This window comes from Pygoscelis adeliae, unplaced genomic scaffold (genome assembly GCF_000699105.1).
Source record: "Pygoscelis adeliae isolate BGI_AS28 unplaced genomic scaffold, ASM69910v1 Scaffold270, whole genome shotgun sequence".
Taxonomy (NCBI): domain Eukaryota; kingdom Metazoa; phylum Chordata; class Aves; order Sphenisciformes; family Spheniscidae; genus Pygoscelis; species Pygoscelis adeliae.
The window spans coordinates 2,932,384-2,952,476 of NW_008823916.1; the positions used below are offsets into that span (position 1 = coordinate 2,932,384).

General features: G+C 45.9%; 1 protein-coding gene across 1 annotated transcript in view; it reads left to right on the top strand.

The window, feature by feature from the left end:
• The first annotated feature begins 1,114 nt into the window (after positions 1 to 1,114).
• FAM102A (family with sequence similarity 102, member A) overlaps positions 1,115 to 20,093 on the top strand; it is a 33,844-nt gene continuing 14,865 nt past the window's right edge. Inside the window, exon 1 of the mRNA XM_009319402.1 lies at positions 1,115 to 1,751. Within this exon, the coding sequence (XP_009317677.1) occupies positions 1,606 to 1,751 (146 nt within the window). The 5' untranslated portion in view covers positions 1,115 to 1,605. The remainder of the gene's footprint in view (positions 1,752 to 20,093) is intronic.

Consider the following 20,093-nt stretch of genomic DNA (forward strand, 5'->3'; position numbering starts at 1 on the left):
GACCTGGCCACTGTTCAGTGCATGGCTCAGAAAGCGAGCTGAGACCTGACCACAGCTTAGTGCATGGCCCACGGGTGCCAGGGGACGGGCTGTGACCTCACTGCAGCCCAGTGTGGGGTCCACGGGGCCCAGAGGTGGGCTGAGACCTGTCTGCATCTCGGTGCACGGTCCAGGGGGCTGGAAGGCAGGCTGAGACCTAGCTGCAGCTTGGTGCAGGGGCAGAGGGGGCAGGTATGGCTCGTGGAGGGGGCTGGTGGTGTGGAGCAGTCACCAGTCTGCCCCCTCACTCGGCTCAGAGGCAGCCACAGGAGAGCGGTGCCTCTGCGGAGGTGCCCGGGCCCCGGCGCAGCGGGCAGAGCTGGCTGGATTCGCCCGCTCCCGCCCAAGCGGGAGAGGGGCTTTAACCGCATGCCCGTGCAGTCAGCAGGAGCTTTGCCTGCGTTGGTTTGCAGTCGTTAATTCTTAGTATCGGTGCAGATTGTTTACTGCCTGGTGTTCATAACCTCATCCCTTTTAGATGCTAATCAGGTCTCGGCCTCCCTGGTTTAGGTGTTGCGTAAATGTGTAATGAAATGTCCGTCTCTAGCCCCAAAACTGAGCTGTGCAGGGCACGGCTTGGTGTGAACCTGGTGCTGGGGGAAGGCAGCATACTCGGTGGGCCTGGCTATTGGACAGCCAGATGACCTGATTCGGTTTTTACGCTGTGTAATCTAGAACAGACTGCTTTTTTTTCCTCTGTGCTGGTTTGTCCATTTATAAGATGCAGGTGCTAATACTTAGGGCTGGTCGGAAGAACAGAAAAGAAACACATTTTTGCATTTCTTGAGACGCCTTACTCTTGTTAGACTACGTGTTAGATGGATCTTGCTCTGTAAACTGCTTCTAAAGATTTTTATTAGCTGCTTTGCAAAACAGAAATTATGAGGGGGATGACAGCAGTGAAGCTTGCTCTAGGCAAAAAGGGGAAAGAGGATGTTGGGGCCACGCTAATTGGGGCCATACCTCTTGAGACTGGTATGAGTCTGGACTGAATAGTACCCATCCAAACAGGTTTTATAGGAGGAGGAGGAGCCCAAGACTGGCTGGGACTAATTTACTCATTTTCCTCCCAAAGGCTGACCCGAAGACCTGTATCAAGGAGTTGCACAAGAGGAGGAGGTAGGAGCTGGAAGCTTTCTGAATGTGCTGCCTGCAGACTTAAGGCTTTTTTGGAGACTCAAGATGACTTGCCAGGAGAGATGCTTTCTGGAGGGGTTGTGCTGAAGACGGAGCACTGCAGCCTCTGACAGGGACAGCTCCTGCTGGTCTGGAGCTGAGACCAACTTCTCTCCCTCTCTTTTCCCTTGGAGATGTTGCAGAGATTTAATCTGACCTCTTCCTCCTCACCTGAAGCCTGCCGTGGCGATGATCCCACAGCCAGATCCGACCACCAAAGAGAAGAGGATTGTGCATTTGAAGCTGGGCCGTCGTTGTAACTGAACTGGAATTTACTCCCTGCTTGCGCTCCTGGAACGAGTGCCGTTCCTCTGCTTGTCTGTGTGTGTTTTGAGCTGCTCCTCCCTGATCTTGTTTGGAATTCCTGGGCTTTCCACGCTGAATTTGCCCATGGCTTTCCTGATGAAGAAGAAGAAATTCAAGTTTCAGACAAGTTTCACTCTAGAAGAGCTGACTGCTGTCCCCTTTGTGAATGGGGTTCTGTTCTGCAAAATCAGGCTGCTAGATGGAGGAGACTTTGCTAGCTTATCTACCAGGTAAGAAACTGTTTGCAGACTTGCTTCCTGGCTGTGCTTCTTTCCCTGGTTACTCTTCACTTGAGCGGTTTAGCATATGGCTACCACTTGCCTACCCCTTGATGGGATTTTAATAGTTCTGCTGTAGGGCCCCACATGCCACATCATTCTCCGGAGCGGGGGAAGAACATAGCTGGAGAGCTCTGAACCTGGGTGGTGTTGGCTGATCAGAGCTGGATTGAATTTTTCGGAGATGTGGGGAGGAAGCGGGAGGTCGCTGCCCTGAAAGGGGCTGGGGTTTGTGGGTGAAATCCTCTCTTACTTCTTTTCCCCTTCCTTGCCCAAGTTCTCACACGCTATTTCAGACCCTGTGCTATATTGCTTTCATGCCCGACTTGAAACTCAACTCGGTGGAAAACTGTATCTAAGCAAATCAACCCTTCACAACTTTGCTCTCCCCCTTTGCTTCCGAATTACTGCTCTTGGTAAGAGTGGAAGTAGCTTGCTTTGCATTGCAAATTGCTGTGCAGGGGAAAACTGCTGCCTGGAGTCAAAGTTGTGAGTGTTAAAGACACAGTTTATCTCCTTGCACTGATGCCATTGCATCTCCAAGTTTATAGCTGCAGTATTTTCTTTTTTATGTGATTTGTCATATTGGGATCATTCTGCTGCACAGCTTGCACGATGGCAGAACAACCTTTTATTGGCATTTCTCTGACTCTTTCAGGCAGGTCTGTCCCCACTCCTGCTACTAATTGCTAATAAAAACTTGCTTTGTTTCCAACTATGCACATAGATCATCACCAGCAGTATGCAAGCACGAATCCCGTAACAGCCCGGACTTGCTTTCTTTCTGCCTCGAGATGTGGAGGAAGCCTTCAGTCGCTTTCAAAACTTGTTTTTTTGCTTTACTGAGTGACTGCTCAGTTTTAAAGGTACAGGATTAGTTTGTGCTAGCTGTTAACTGCTTTATCCCAGAGCTAAAGCCTGGTTTGGTCTGGTTTTCCTCTTTGTGGTGCTGCACACTGAGCTTTCTCATTTCAGGAGAGAAGATTTTATTGGGCAAGCATAAAACATTTCTGTCTTGCAAATAGAAGCGGTAGGGCATTGCTCAAAGCTTGGTTTTTCTTCCAGAGGCACAGCGCAACCTCATCTGAAGTCTGTAGAAGCTGTGGGCGTGGAACACCTCCAAAAATGGACTTTGAATTAATTTCTCTTTTGAAGAAAATCTATCAAAAGAGCTTTTCCTTACAGTGTTCTCCCCTAAGGCTAGATCCTTGGGTTTGGTGGAAGCAGCTTATCTAAGGAATTCAAACAGTATGTGAACTTGGAAAGAAATTAACCCCTCTGCTTTCTGGAGTCATAATAAAATGAGTTGAAATGAAGGGTGTCTCAGGAAAAGCCTGTGCTGAGAAATGTCAACCTCCCTCTCCTTGTTGTCCCTGAAAGCAGCTTCTAGGAGCCGTTGCTGGGGTTTGCTGATGCTGCCAGCCGTTTGGGTTGCATTGGGTTGTTTTCTGAGCTGGCTGGGGCTCAGCAGTTTGCTCAGCGCGGTGCGTTGCAGATGTGTTCCAGCAGCGAAATCATCTGTAATTTAAACCAAACACATACATTACGCTCAACGGGCTTGATTGCTTATAAACGAGCAAAGGGGAAGTAGGTTGTTGGGTTTGCCGCCTTTCCCCTAACCTGTCTGTACTCTAACAAACCAATTCCTGCTTGAAAAGTTAGAGGTCTCAGTGGTATTGAGTCATTTGACCTTTTCCAAATATTTTCCCCTGTTGCAATTAGAGAAACTTTAGGAGGGATGAATTTCCAGGAATGGTGAGGAGAAGAGTTACCGTGTGGAGAGGCTCCCAGATCATGCCTTGGCTCTGCTCTATGCTCCTCTAGTCATTTCCATGACCTCTTTGATACTCTTTGGATCTGGGGAAAGATTAAAGGGAAGGAGATGCTGTGTCTGTGTTGTGTTAGAAGTCTGTACATTATTTAGGATCTGTGATTGTTTCTCTGAAATCAACCACTTCCAAAAATTATTGCGTTTGAGGTTGTAATGTCTGTCAGGTCAACTTATGTGAGCTGCTTACATAAAAAAGTCTGGTGTTTGCTCTGCAATTGATTTGGGCTTCGTCTGTGGCAATAGGAGGTATGCAGCTATGATCGAGCAGACCAGTAGCTCTTTTCTGCCCGTGAGTTTTCAGAGAACTGATCTGAACAAGGTGTCCCGTGTCGTTTGGAGTCTGTAAACTCCAAACAGGGGGGAGAAGTAGGTATAGGAGCTCTTCATAGGACACACTACATCAGTTTTCTTTTTTCTCGATTAAGTGACCTGTGATGTGAAGAGAGTGTTGTGTGAGAATATCAGAATCTCCAGAGACAGATTTTTTTCAGGTTATTTGCAATAGACTTACTTGACAGCTCGTGTACGTCTGTGGCGAGAGGTGGGGATATGATATATCCAATGAGGTGCTAGGTGGCAGTGGGTTAATTTGACCTGTGAGCAGAGCAGAAGTGGGAGGCTGTACTGCCAGCTCCCGTCAGCCCATCCCGGTCCCAAGTCCGCTTCAGCCTGGGTTGCAGGTACCTGCTGCAGCCTGGTGCTGTGGGTCCGGTGGGGCACACCCCGGGCTGGCACCCCCCTCCTGGGCTGTGAGCTGCTCACACCTCCTCTGCCCAGGCTGGGACAAAGCAGCCTGGCTGGAGGAGAACCTGTCTGAAATGCATTAAGACTTAAGCTCTTAGGAATTCAAGGCACTCTGGAAAAGGTCCAGGTCCTGTCAGCACATTCGGCTTTGGGGATCTGCCTCTCTTGGGTTTTCTGGTTTGGTTTGGTTTTTTTTCTTGCAGGCAGGTACCCTTTTTCTACACTTGCTGTGCTCAGGCCTTGCATTAAACCATGGGTATTTAGTGACTAAAGTCGCAGCTGTAGATTTCCTTTCACTCGTCCCTTCCCCTCCCTTTGTAAAGTCTCCTTACGCTCTGGCGGGGCTTCTGAGGATAAGACTCACCCGTTTCAGTTTACAGTGCTCTGCGTGAAAAGCATCTATTGTCTGTGGGTTTATCGCCCTCCCATTGGATTATAGAAGTTGGTCTTCTGAAAATGCATCTGAGCCAGGCGTAGGCCAGGCAGGTGCTGTATTTCCCCATGGAGATGTACCGGTATATTCCTTGAATAGTATTAATCCAGATACTTAAATAGCACAACCACCAGTGAATTCAGTTGCCTCCCAAATATCTTTAAAAATAGCAGACGCAGAGCAGTAGGGATGTATTCATGGCAACCGTTTTTGTGAAGCAGATGGGCTGCTGCATTTTGTACCCGTTTGAAGCTTTTTTGGGGGGGTGTGCATCTTTGTTCCTAGAGAGATGATACGATAAGCTCATTGGGAGGTTTCGAATCAGTGGATCAGCGCAGGCAGGAGTCTGGATGTCCAAATGAGTGCCTAAAGCTACAGGCTGATGTAGTGTGTACATGTACATCTTTGGGTATCACAGAAGAGGAAGACTTGATTAAATTTCCCCCCTCTCTCTGCTTACAGTGTCAGTTAATGCTGAGTGACAGCCAGATGCTCTTTACCTCGGTGCTGATTGATTTCTGGCTGCGTGTTGGCAGCGAGCTGCCAGTGCACGATGTGAAGGAAGTGGAAAGCCAGGTGTTATCCACAGACTCCTGACACTTCATCCTGCATTGTTCTGTTAGCGTGCCAACAGTTTCGCTCTGATATTTCTGGATTTGAAGGAGGGGATTGTACTCTGAAAGCCCCTGGCTGACTCTAGAGGAAAGACTGTTTTGCATGAGTTGAGCAACTTTCAGGGCATTTCCCACCTTCCTCATTGTCTTCTGAAGACACCTCAGACTGTATTTCCTTTGAGACCATGCTTTTCCAAGCATATGCAGTATTTCAGCTTGGTTTTCTGATCCTGGCACTCCTGCACCAGTTTGAACCAAAGAACACAGTCTTCTGCAGCCCAGCAGCTGTTTGCATGCAGGCTCGGTCTGGGAGGAGCTGATCCTGTTAGGATGGTCCGGCCTCAAAGTATTTTGGTGCTGTAAGCCTGAACCGAGAATGTTCTTAGCCTTGCAATTTTTAATTGAGTAAGAGTGAAAGGCCACTTCCTGCGCTGCCTGCTTTTTTTTGTGTGTGTGTCTGTGTGTCTGTAAAGCTGCATCCAGAAAGCTAAAGGAGATGCTGATATCTGAGGAGGCACATCATACCGATAGCTCCCTGTGGACTGAGGTCAGCTTTTGTGTAAGTGTGGCTTTGTCGTCCTTATGTAGGTACAGACCTAAAGCTACTTGCTTTCCTCAGCTGGCGGGATGCAAAGCATCATTATGTCTTAGTGGTATACACAACTTTTTTCATTTCTGTAGGACATAAATAAAGGGGGAGAAGCACTGCCCTGCTAACACACAGCTGGTCATTCAGAAACCTTTGTGAAGGGAGGTGCAAGTCGTACCACCTCTGAAATGCAGCTGTGTCTTGGTGGTGAGAGTTGGAAATCAACTAATTCACTGTCTTCATGTAAATAGTCACTGTGCCTGATGTTACAGGATCCTTCAGGTAACTAGGTTCACCATGTTTGGCTCTTTCATACTGGAAAATTGTTAACTGTTTGGTTAATCGGAGACTAAGGGACTGATTCAGCCCAGTTGAGATCTAAATCTTCGCCACTGTCTGCCTTAAAACGAAGGTTAGGTAACTAAATAGTTTCTTCTAGAGTCAGCATCCCCAAGAGAGGAAGAAAACTAGCTGTAGTGAAAGGAGAGGATCGCAGGCTGAGTTCTGCCTCTTGATTTGAGCAGGATTGCCAGGGTGTAGTAGAGGAAGGAACTTGGTTGTGGCTCTAAACTGTTCTCCCAGGTCCATGTTTTAGGACAACATGCGCTTGGCTCTATCCTCTGCTAGAGCACGTGGTGTGATAACGTATTTTAAAAGTGCTTTTGTTGCGAACGTGTCTGGTAATGTAGACCTTCCCTATGTACAAATATATTCCTAACATACAGATCGAGAGAGTGTTTTAATGCTCCAGAGCAGCTTCACATGCTAACATCCTTCTTTCCTGGCTGCAGCCTCAGGAGCAGGCTGGGGCTGTTAGTGGAGGAGGCATTTGAATACAGCCTCTAGAAATGATTTGCAATAAAATATAACCTAGTTCAAGATCATATTAAGGCATAGTACCTGCACTGCTTGCATTCTTAAACAAATATAGAGAAACTAGACAGCAAAGATGAGAAAAAGGGGTTTCATTCCAGCAGTGTAGCTAAATGTAGGTGAGAGTCATGAGAGCAGAAGCAGTGGATGAGGTTTAACCTCTGGCAAGTTGAGGGTGTTGGAAAAAGTGCAGGAGTGATCCAGCGCTGCAGGGTCCCTGGCACAAACCATCTTAAGCTGCACTTTGAATTTGTAGAGCATTTCTTTCACCTTTTCTGGGCTCTGGCTGCTACACCTACAGGGTCCGACCGCAGAGGCTTTGGGGTGGGTTGATTTGCTTCATGCCGGACTTGCCTCTTCCTGTCACCGGTGACTGTGTTGGAGCCTGTCACAAGACGGGCAGAATTACGTTAAAACTTTCCTGCCACGGGGGCTGTATCCTGTTGAGTAAAGAACAGTCTCTGTTCATGCTGTGACTCCTGTTCCGCCTGCTGTTGCTCAGGCAGGGCTGCTTTGTTGACCAGAAGCTGTAATCTAAAGCTCTGTAACCGATACGCTGTGTGTACAGCATCAGTAAATATGTTCAGATACAGCCAGCTTTCAAACTTCCCCCTCATCGCCAATTCTGAACTGGCATTGCTTTGACAGCTAACTCTTAGCAACAGCCTTATTTGTGTGACTTAAGCAGCCCTTGGCTCAAAAAATTACTCATTGGAAATTGATGTTCTACTTTGAGACTGGGGCCCTGTGGCCCGTTTGATTTGCAGGGTGACAATACTGTCGGCTCTGGCCGAGGACAAGGGGAGGTAGGAGAGGGTGCCCCCCCCCTTTAAGACATGTATTTATTTCTGAAATACAGGGGAAAACCTAAATGGCTTCCAGTCTGTTTATTCTTTGTGCTCTTGAGCTGCCATCAGTGTTGACTCTAGCTTTGTAGCTGTATTTCAGAGGAATTCATGCATGCCTTCGGGAGCCTGTGGTCTCGCTGCACAGTGGTTGGTATTTTAATAGGCCATAAGCTGCCAATGGCAAGTTGTTCTGGTACCAGTTTCTAGATAAATGAGGTAGGTACAGATTTATTTCTTATTTTATTGCAGGAAGCTACATCTGGTAGTGTTTCAGGAAAGAACCCAGCATCTCCCTCAGATCAGAAACCTCCCTCACTTCAGGGCAAGTCTGCACGCTCGCAAGCCTGACGGAGTGGGATGGTGAGCTCCCGCAGCATCCACCTGCGCTTAGCTCTGTAAGGTCCGTTCCGTGCAAGGACAGACAGATGTGGCTCTGTATGTGGCCTCCCTTTTTCAAACAGGGTATGTTCTGCATCTTCTGTGGGCTGCCGGCTCTGCGCTGGGCTTGCCCTGAAATGGGTCAGGAACTATTTTGTAGCTGTGTCTCGTTGTATAATAAAACAGAAGCCTTTAGGAGTGCCCTGGACCAACGTTTGGATCTGCTTGTTTCTTCTGTAATGGCCTGTGACCTCGTATCAGTAATCCGTGCTGTAAAGGTGATTATTTCAGGTGACTGGATGTGTTATCCCACCATAGTACCAGCTGCTTATCCTGCAGGATGAGAGGCTTTTTTTTTTTCTTGCAATTTATTCATATTATGCCTTTGTGCACATGCTGGGAGACACAATACGCATCGCTGTCGTAACTCTGGGCTTGGCATCATGATCTCTCTGGTACCATACAGTGGGACTCGGCATCTCATTTTAGAGCCTGGGTTTGAAAGGCACTTCCCACTAGACAAACAGTTGTGCCTGTGTTCACTGGATGAACAGCCTTCTTGTTTGGTGTATTTTTAATCTGATGAGCAAGAAAGGGAATTGTTCTGCAGGATTCTAAATTGCTGATCTTCATGGATGTCATTTTCATGTGCTTCTCGTGAGTCTCCCGTGTAGCTCAATTGATAAGGCTGAGATGAGGAAAAGATTGAGGAAATGGGACTGGGTTATGGGGATGAGGAAGAAAATGAAGAGGAAGCACATGGAGACTAGAGTATTGGGAGGAGGCAAGTGTGGAAGAGACAGGATGTTCTAGATAAGCGATAGCATATACAGTCTGTAACGGATGCTTTCCCTGCGGATAGAAAGTAGCTGAGCTGGCAAGAGAGCAGGATTATGCCTTTCCTTTGGCTGAATTTATCATACTTCATTGGTGAGAGGAGGCCTTGAAGGAGGTCCCATGTCGTAGTAGGAGATGGGACTGAGGCTAAAAATACTTTTACGGCTGTGTGCTGTATTCTAAATAAGAAATTAACACTGTCTGTTGAGCCCGAAAGCACTGAGGGTGCTTACATGGGAGGAAGGAAGAGAGTATATGGATTTACTGTCCTGGAAGGGCTAGAAAGCTGCACCACTAATTAGCAATGCAGCTTTAGAGATCTACAGAGACTATCACCCCTGCATGTGGTTGGTAACTAGCCTGAAACGTGCTCTCTGGAATAAACAACTAAAGCTAAAATACTTTATTTTGGGATTGCAGCTTCCTAGAGCTGCATGTTTGCCTAAAGGATGCAAGTCCCTTCTGTTGCCATTCAGTGTACCAAATGTAGAAAACGAAATTTGAGGTCTTGTTTAGTGTCTCTCAGAAATTACCAAGCATTATGCTCCAGTCTGGCTTTGCAATGGAAAAGCAGATCAAGGAACCCATAATAGGAAACCCTGTGAAAGGGATGTGGCCTCAGAATTTCAGTTTGGGGTAGTCGCATACCTCCATTTTTGCTTCCAGAATAAAACTTTGTACAAAATGACTGTGGCAAGATGTTTCACTAATGGATATTGGGTTAATGATCAACAGAGACTCCCTCAGCCAGCTGCCACATGGAAGACTGGTCAGCACATGCCTCCCTGTGCTCCTGTGCTGCAGCTGAAGTCTTCATTCCTCCTGAAATGCAAGTGGTGAGTGTAAGGAGCACAAAGTGGGGAGGCCAGAGTGAACCCCACCAAAGGTTTCCAATTGCCTTGTTCCCTGTCTGGTCACTTTTGTTTCCAGTCCTTAAGGGATAATATTGCTCATCAAAATAAAAATGCAAATGGCCAGGGAAGGGGGAAGAAAAGGCTTGTCTGGAAAAACTCAGGCTTAGAGAATTTTTTTTTTCCCCGGCCTTGTATCAGACTTTTTCAGGCTTTATCCATGCTTGAAACTGCAAAGGTGAGGTTGGGTATGGTATCATGGTTTTCAGTGGATTTTTGTCCGAGTGTGTATAGGTAGGGGAGAGGGTTGACAGCTTGGCTGTGTTTTCATCATGCTGCTTCTGTTTCTCTTGCTAGTTCCTGTTCTTCCTATCATCGCCTAGGCTCTGCCTGCATGTCACAGAATATGAGGGAGGAATCTGGGATATTTATAATTCAGCAATCTTTCCAGATCTCTCAATGCTCCATTGCCCTGGAATGGAGCAATAGTTTCAGCATTCACACTTTGACGTAGACTTGCTGTACCAGGTGAGCCCCAGCCAGTGCCGTGTCCTGTTTCCAGACTAAGCAATAAGGGTGGTTCGAGAGGTAGTCTGCTTGCCTCTGTTACAGGTTGATTATGCAGTAACCCCTCTGCAGGAAACCTCTTTTCCTGGCTTCTGTCAGCGGCCTGCTATGTTTTACCTCGTACTTCGGTAGCACTAGGCAATTGCATCTGCATAAATGTTGAATTCCTTTCAAGTACAGTGCTGCTCATCTTCTGCCTTCAGTAGCCTGCAGTGCTCCTTGCCGCAAGGGAAATTCTGTGTTGTGGAGGAGTGTATTTCCTATAACTGTTTCTTACATTTGCTGCCTTTCTGCTTTGTCGAATACCCTTTTTCTGCTGTACTGGGAAGTAGCTGATCATACTCTGTTTGGCTACTGTTCTCTCTAAGGTCCGTTTCTGATGTAGGTTTATAGCAGCGGCTTTTCCTGCTTTCCGTGCAAGTACGTCTGTTCTTTCAAAACAAATCTGCATGTTGTCTCCCCTCCAGAAGTGATGCATACACATCTCCAACATCATTTGCTCTCAGTAGGGGAGAATCAAGGGAATGTGTCTGAATACAGCTGGTAGCGACAGCCACGGAGGAGGTAAAAACTCTCTGATCCTCAGAAATGTGCTCCTGGCAGCTGAGCAGTGGGAGCCTGTGCTAACATCTCCCAGGGGTTTAACCAGCACCGACTGCTGTCGCAAAATGCAGAGCTCTCCCATATTCTGCTCTTAACCAAAATGTATTTTATGAAATTACTTTTCTCTGATTAGGACAAGTTGCATCATGAGATATTCGTCTGTCTTAGAAAATTGCATTTGTCTGGAGCTGTGGCTCCAGAGGAGCAAAAGCAGCTCTGACTGCTCTGTCTCAGACCCCTTTCTCTCCCCTCCTCTTGCAGGCTCTGGCACCGCGGCATAACGCCAGGTTTGACACACTCTGGATTTGGGGCAAAGGGGAAGGGAGACTTGGGACAGGCAGGGTCTAGAAATCCCAGCCCGTCACCACCAGCATGGTGATGAGTCAGGGCGCAGCAGGCTTTACTCAGCAGCCTTTTTTAATTTGCAAACCTCTTCTGTTGAGTAGCCTTTTTGCTGATAAACCCTAACAGCGATAGATATTGATGGAGGGAACAGAGGTTCAGTGAGAACATGTTTGTACCTTGTCCTTAAAACCAGTGACCTGGTTTGTACTGCTGAACGGTGCCTTTATAAAGGAACCTTCATAAAACACCTGTATTCATCGTGGAATGAAAAAGCTGCTGTTAACATATAAAGGGCTTTATCCTGGGCTATTGTATTGGTTTTGACTAAATGTATACTGTATAGAAGTGATTCATAGGGGAACATGTCTGAGCACGGTAGGGTGTTACCTCTTGGGTAACTAAACCTACTTTTAGCACCGGGGTTGACTTCAGGCAACTTATTTACTGAAGGGCTCTTCAGCATACTCGAGCCAAATTGCAGTGATGTTACATCACACGGTAGTAATGAAATTATTCCAGAAATGAACTTGGCCTCATATGCAGGTTAATTTGCACTATAAAGACTTCTCTGGTACAGCTATATTGGCAAATTCTCCTGGTTGAAACAGGGCTGATGTTGGCAAAAAAATGTCACTTAACTATTCTGGCATCAGTATGTCTTCATGTGCCATGAATCTGCCTTAGAGGCACAAAGATTTGTCTCGGTGTACACCACTTGAGTCAGGGATGTTGTTCCTAGTCTTATGTCGATTCCTTTCAGGGTTTTCATTTTCCAGATTTACTATCCCAGCAAAGCCCTGGAATACTGAGTTCACCCATGTCTTGATTTTTCTCATCTTGGGGGGCATGTATGGATTTTTTTTGTTTTGAAAGGTAGCTTGCTTTTTTCTTTATAAAAGCATCTTGTTTACAAACACAGCTTTCTTGCATCATGGAGTTGTAGCCATCTCTTGTACCCTGTGTGGTAGGGATATTATCTGAATTCTTTGTGTTGGAGTTTACAGTGCTGTCTTTCTTCACTAGGAGTTTAAATTTAGTCAGCAAGAGGCAAATCTGGAATCTCTCAGAATGACAACTAACACTTAGGGGATGAAGCAAATTTATAAATATATCAGCAACGGATAATCGGTGAATCTTCATTTTACATCTACAGTCTGCCAGAAGTGAAAAGGCTTTCCAAACTACAGTATGATACAGAAACACATATTGCCTCTGAAATATGGTGCGTTAATCTACCTTAATCTTATAAGCATCTGTACAGAACAAACCTTAGAGTTTTTCTGAAGCGTTTGGGACCTTCTGAAGCTTTAGTTCCTCTATCTGTTAGAACCACAGGGGAGATTTGAACTGTGATTTGTCCAAAGGGCGAATGGGCCCTGGGAGAGTCAGGATTTTTTTTCTTCCTTGTTTAACTTTTGTGGTTTTTACTGGACAATTGGCTTGGTAATAAGCCTGAACACCCCCTCCCTCTGTGCCCTCCATTCCCCAGTCACATGGAGGTGTCTCAGCTTGGGTTTGCTCATCCCCTGTAACTCCAGCTGGCTTGGCCGGAGGCGTAGGTAAGAGTTCAGGACCCTTTTAGTTAAGTTGTTCCCATGCCTGTTGTACACATAGAGCGCATTTGATTGTTCGGTGGTCATAGTTGTGGAAAATCAGATATGAAAGGTGTTTGTGCCCAGAGTTAGACAAGTTCTTCAGAGTGCGCTGTGTGTGAACTGCAAGGTAGCCCAGTCTTCTGCAGCACAGAGCAACCACGAGAGCAAGAGAAACAACACATCTGAGACAGACTGGAGAAGGCAGCACCAACATACAGCAACCTGAGTGCAGTAGCTGGTGGCTGACCTGGGCAGACCCAAGGAAAATCTGCAGTGCAGGCCCGTTCTTGCTGCTTCTGTAACTGAAATCCTTGTGAATTTGCTTGTGAGAGGAAAGCACTGGTGGGTGGGCTTGGCAGCCTGGCACGTGGTTCGTTCTTGGCTAATCCAGCTCCAACGTAGTCGATCAGAACAATAGAAGTAGGAGTTGGTGTGGTGACTCAGTGCATGATCAGAGTTCAAAAAAAGCAAATGCGTCTTCCAGTGTTCAATACGCACATTATTACAGACTTGTGTTTCAGTAACTGAGTCATCTATCCAGTTATTCCTTTCTTTACACTTAAGAGTTTGATTCTTCTTCGCTTGTAATGTTTTTGCTCCTGGCACACGTCCCTGGCCTCTGACCAAAAAGAGCTTGTGCTCTGTAGATGTGGCAAGATGTCCTTGGGTATGTGCTACTTCGGGTTGGTCTGTCTTCAGCACAGTGTGTAACAGTAGATGTATTGCACAGCACTTACTGTTACAGTCCCTTCTTGTCCTTGTTTTCCTGATGTCTGGCTTTTCTTCTCTGCTTCGAGATGACAGAATGTAAATTATAAATACCTCAAAGCAGACTGGCTCTGCTGGGCATGTCCTGTCTGTAAAGTGCCATGTACATGTCCCTTGCTGCTCTGCCACTGAGTCTGTTAGAATTATTTCCCCTTGCCTTCTCCCTGCTTCACCCTTACTTACCCTTCCAAAACTCATCTGACTTGTTTTATAGCTTAAGTTCTAAAGGGTCATTATTCTGTGACTTTCTCCATTTGGCACAATTTTTATTTCATTACGCAATTTCTGCTGTAGCACTCGGTCACCAGCTAGCTCCATGCTATTTTTTAATAACTTCCATTGTTTCTCATAGTATTTTTAATATAGTTCATGTTAGGAGGAGCTTAAAGGTTTTAAGATTTAGGTACAAGGAATGGTTGGAAATATTTTTTTCTAAAATAACCCCCAATGCTAGGTTTTAGAAGCCCTGGATGTACTGGAGAGTGTGGCTACCCAGTGCAGTGATCTGGAGGACATGAGACGGACTGCACTGGAAAGCTCTCGCCTATGGGACATTCTGCATGAGGTGCAGGATTTCATGTCTGTCACTTATAAAAGACACATGTCTGGATGCACGTGACTGGACTCCAGACATAACTGAATTACTGCCTTTCAAAGAAGCTGTTAATACACAACTAGAAATGCTGATGCTGGAGGGTTTTCTGCTGGTGATTGACTGCCACCCCCATTCTCCAGTAGGTATTATCACTCCCTGGCTTGTACTGGTGGACCTTTATCAAGATTGATCACTGCCTTGGAGGGAACTGTAATACGCAGTTCAAAAGCTGTGCTTCTACAGAAATAGGCTTCTTCTGGAAATAAGGTTAAAGCCATAAAAAGTTAATCACTTGCCTCCTAGATACCAGCTTATTCCTAAGGTGGATTTCTAAGTCATTCTTTGTATCCTGTTTTTATTTCCTGCTCGCCTCATTGTTTTTGCTCCAATTCTTTCCTCGGCTGCCTTTCACATACTTGGTGTTGTCATCGTTGTCCCCTGTCCCCCAGTGAAACGGTCTTGACTGTTCCTTCTCAGCTGTGGCTGAAGTTTCTTCCATTAGCTTTTTTCTTTCCTGTACAGTTGCTGTTAATCCTTTTTCCAGTATTTGTCTCTTTTCCAGTCAAATAAGGATTATGCAGGCTGTGCTGTTAACTGTAAGTGGAATCTAGTTTCCTGAGCTGACTTTTTCCCCTACTCCTCCTTCCCTGTTTGCTCTTCCACCACCTCCCCAAGTGCCAGCGAACAGCAGGAGTGGATGTATGTCCATCTCCTGGTGTGAGGCAGAACTGAGCGAGCATGGTGAAGCCCTCCAGAAGTGTTGGAGCTTGCCTTGTTCCTCCCCCCGCACAATGCTGGGTTCTGTGAATGCTTCATTCTAAAAGCATTGGTGTTCAAATTTGGTGTTTAAAGAGCCCATACGTATCTCCCCTCTGGTGTGAATGAAGAACTAAATTGATAGGTATGAGCTAACACCCAGAGGGGGATGTGGGCAAGTGTCCTTCTCCACCATGGGCCATTGGAATGGATTTGCTGGAAATTTTGCAAGTAGGTGGTGAAAATAAGACTTGTTTCAAATGACAAAGGCTTGCTTAGTTCTCTTAGAAACACGGTCTGCATCATCTGTCTCCGAGCTATTTTTCCATCATAACTGCTAATGTCTACTACACAACAACCGGCACTTGTCAGCTGGAGAATACAGGGTTGTTTGCAGTGGGGGAGATGTCCAGCTCTTTGGGTTGGCAGTTGTTCTCATCAGTGATGTAAGCCCAGTCAAAACAGAGTAACTTTATTGTTGAGACCTAATTGCAGCCCTTTCTGTTCTTCTGCTCAGGGAAGGCAAAACCCTTCCGTGTAAATAACTTGCTGTAAAGCACTTGTACACCTCCAGGTTAAGCTGTCCTGGATTTCCATGCATTGTGTATCCAGCTGTTTTTTTTATGATCCTGTATGGTGGATAGGAATATGGTGTGTCACCTCTCATTCTGGGGATACGTTTCCACTGAGCTTCCCAGCACCGATTGCTGCATCGTGTTTGCTTCTGCTTTCTACCTGTGTTTGGCCTGCATGAGCTTGATAACAAGATAAAAAAAGACAGCAGCACTAAGCCTTTACTAATGTGATACATTCCCACCCTGCTGTTAGGTGTGCAGTCTGCCGATGGTGCATCTTGTTTGCTGCTGATTTCTCTCCTTTTCCTTGCCAGGTATCTGGATGGCAAAGCCTCAGAGCTGCAGTTTTCTTTAATAATATGTGTGCTGCAGCGAAGTGCCCTGTCTTAAGCCCATTATTTGGGGATACCTACAGCTTCTGGATCATATATCTAAACCATCTAATGGCTAAATGAAGGCTCGCTTTCTATTATATGTATGTTCACTCACCTTTGCATTTTTCTATGCTTTATAGGCAGTGATTAGGCCCTCTGTTTGTAGCAGGACCTGCTGTGTCTGTAGGATGGTATAAATTATGGTGTGCTGTGAGCACAGTGGTGTGAATACTGGTTACTGACCTGGGCATCTTAGAAAGTCAGTTTTGAAACAGGTTTTTCGGGGACTTTTCCTTGCCCTTACCAAAGGTCTCTCCTACAGCTTTGCACTAGATAACCTCGTTAAAATAGTTATCTTCTCTGGAGCATAACGCAGGATTGTTCCAGACTTTGCCAAGCTAAGAGAGTGTCAGAGATCCTGCTCTAATTCAGCCTTCGGAAGTGCTGGGGAATAGATGAGGCTGTCTTAATGGTGGGTCTCTGCAGCTGAAAGCAGAGCTGTGTAGAGAAATGCTGTAGAAGGTGCCCTTCAGATGCAGTCTGCTGAAATAACTTGATTTTTTTTTTTTCCTTTTCCTCCCTCTATGATTGAGGGGATTGTACCTGCATCGCTGAGGTTGTGTTACCCTCCTCCCCGAAAGACCCACTGCTGGAGTGTTGTCAGGGCCCCTTTGAGGGCTGCTTTTCAATCCATCGCACCCAAATGAATCTGAGCTAGGACTTGGCTCCTACGCCTCTTTAAAATGGTGTTATCTTTCTTGTGCCTTATCGGATCGAGATGCTGCTTCAGTGATGTTGCGCTCCTGCATGCAGCGGTGAACCAGCGAGGAGGATGCCGAGTACCGCCTGTTGCAAGCAGGCGGGAGGATTAGTTCTGCTTGAAGGGTCTGACACAGATCCACATGTCCGAGAGGGGGGACAGTGAGCATGTGAATTGGGCATCAGAAATAGGAACGCTTGCCCTCCCTCTTTGTGTAGATGAGGAGGAGGAAATCTGAATAAGAAGCTCTTTGTGTGCGCTTATCTATATACTGTCTCATTTTGAGACTCAAAGACTGAGGTTTTCCCACATCTGCTCCCGTGCATGAAACATCAGACTGAGACACATTGCTGTACTGAAATGTTTGGCATTAGAAAGCTATTTTTTGTTGTCATTGCCCTCCTTTTTTGGGCCTTTTTATGATGTTTTGTTCTTTAACTGTCTTATGAGTGAGTACTGCCATAAAGTAAGAGTGAAACATCTGCTTTTCTAAATGTTCCAGCAAGGCAAAACTGTTTCAATGGGTTGTGTGTTTGAAGCATGATACCCAGTTGGGCACAGCTCAGCTTTGAGTCTGTAAATAGAAGTTTTAATCTCTGTTCTGGTGTTTCATTAGCTAGGTTTTCATGTGGGACAGAGGTCCACGGTAGCCCAAGATAGCATGTGTCGTATACGTGGCCTTTTTCTAGAAGTGTTTGCTTTAGCGAACTTGCATTCATAGTGAGCTTTGTGGCTTTGTGTAACAGTGCTACTCTGTCTGGCACTAAAATCACAGTTGGTAAACATCTCTTCTCTAAAATCTGTTCATCACGTGTTCCTCCGCTTGTCTCCAGAGCTGCAGTAAGGCTATGCGTGAGATCCGAACCCAAAGAGTGGTGGCTTCACCGAGCACACTAATAGGTCTGTAAAAGTAGATAAACCGGTGGGTCACTGCTGTGCATCATTCCCGTTACTTGGATTCATACCATGCTATGGTGAAACATCTTCTAATTGCTCCTTTTCTGGTAAATCTTCTCTCGAGGGGTAGGATGGTGGCTGGGGGATGCAGTAAACTGTCCCTTCTGGCTAGTCAAGGAGCTGGAGGTAGATAAGCAGCTCCAGGGTTGGAAGACCCTGAGAAGCTGTTTCTAGAACTCCACTTTTCACAAAAGCTGCCACAGGGTTGCATCGGTTTATTCTGAGGAGGTATATTTAGGTCTGGAAGAGTAATTACACAGCTTTGAGTAAGTCTCAAGTCAGAAGAGGGCAAAGCTTAGCTTGGCAGGCATTCAACCTTCTGGGAGTCTTTTTGCAAAATGGTACAGACGGCTTTTTTAAAATAAAACTTCTGAAGACCCGTTGAATTGGCACCTAGTACCAGGCATTAGTCTGATCTATTTCTGGCTTTCCAAATACAGAGTAAAACTTAAAATTAGACACTTCTGGTCTTCAGCTGTTAGTTTCTGCTTTGCTTTTAGGTGCCTTGTGATTAGGATGGAAGGAAACGCCTCTCTTGGTGCAGCCCTCACTACGCTTCTTGTGTGTGTTTGGTTTCTGTGTGATGGTTCCTAACTGTACATCAGAGAATATTCTAGGGCTAAATACAAAACTGCTCCTCATCTGAGTCCACTTTTTTTCCCTATTTTAGTGTTCTCTAATTACCAGCCTAATGATAGCTTGATGGGAGGTGGATAGACAAAGCCCATCGCTTCCCCACATACCATCTTTTGGAAATGTGGAACTAATTTTTTGAGAGTTTGGCTTGAAACAATAGTGCTGACTCTTGCTTGTCTAACGATACAGATCCAGCCCCCACCCTTAAAAGCCACTCTTTAAAGTAAAAAAGAAAGTTGAAAGTCATTGTTGAATGGTTGTGAAACTTGTGGCTGGAAAGCAGCTCTGCATTTTATCTTGCAAACTCCTTTCCGCCCTGTGCAGACTATTACAAAGACATAAAAAGCCCCAAGCTATGCTTGCACCTGCAGCTTGGGTTCGTGTTTGCGGTGCTGTGGGTAACAAACCCCCCCCAAATCCTTTTCCTAATCCCTTGAGCCGTGTGGTATCTACAGCAGTTTTGGAAAGCCAACATACACCCTTAATAAGAAGCAGAATGTCTGTTAGCAGAGCTTATGCTAACAGCAATTAGCTATGAAGGAGCTCTTTATTACTAATCAGTACTTTTTGCCACGTTTTGAAGTAATTAGCCTTCATTGGACTTAGACAGCATCCAGCAGATGCTTAATCATAGCTGCATTGTAGTACGAGTGAGAACTCATGAGTAAGGAAACTCGCACACTAGAGCAGTTCTTGCCGATCCTACTGACAAAGCAGCTGCAGGGAGCCAGGCGCATGCGATGGGTGTTCGGGAGCTGGAGCTTAGTCACTTAAATATTCGGTTGTGACAGGAGTTAGAGCTCTGAGCCGTGTTTGTGAATGAGGTTTGCAGCAATGTGCTGTTGTACCCATCTGATCTGAAGATCGTTCACTTGTAGCTGCCTTCGAGGATTCAGCTTGAAGCTCTGGTGTCGTTAGCAGAATTAGCATTAGCCTTGCTCTCTAGAAAATAGCGGTCCCTTTTTAAAGACAACTAATGCTGCTAAAATATTTGGTGTTTTCTGCATCCCATGTACCTTCCTTGCGTTTCTGAAGCACATGTGTTCGTGAGCATTTTTCTATTCTGTTGAATTCCTTTTTTCCCCTGTATCTGAGTTTTTCTTCCTTTAGGTCATTTGAGATACCTACTATTAAGTCAGGTTTAAGGCACCTCACATCTGAAATTTAACTTGCCTAATTTGGCTGGCTCGGTGAATATATTATTATAGGCAAAGCCTTTTTAATCCCTCTGGAAGTGTTTCTTCTCCTGTCTGAAGGAGCTGGAGTAAGTTGAGTGGAGCAATGAGAACCAGATCTCATCTTGAATTAATCCCAGATTCAAAGGTATTTTCGGCACTTAGATGTCTCACTTTTCAATGACTTCAATAGCTAGCCTTAGTTCTGTCTGAAAAGAGTTTAAGTTCACTGCCTTGAAGGAATTGCTGCCTTCTGTTTTCCCACGTTTTAAACAGGGATGATCAGCCCTTATCTGCATTACAGAGGATTACAGGTTTCAGTTATTTGTCAGCTACTCGTTTTCTGTTCTCTTCTGTTTGCCTTGGCCAGCACATTCAGGTCCCACAAAATAGCTCAGAGGACTAGAGGGGACCTCCTGGGTCAGGATCCAGTCCCTGGTATCATAGAATCACAGAACAGTTTGGGTTGGAAGGGACCTCTAAAGGCCATCTAGTCCAACGCCCCTGCTGTGGGCAGGGACATCTTCCGCTAGATCAGGTTGCTCAGAGCCCCGTCCAACCTGACCTGGAATGTTTCCAGGGATGGGGCA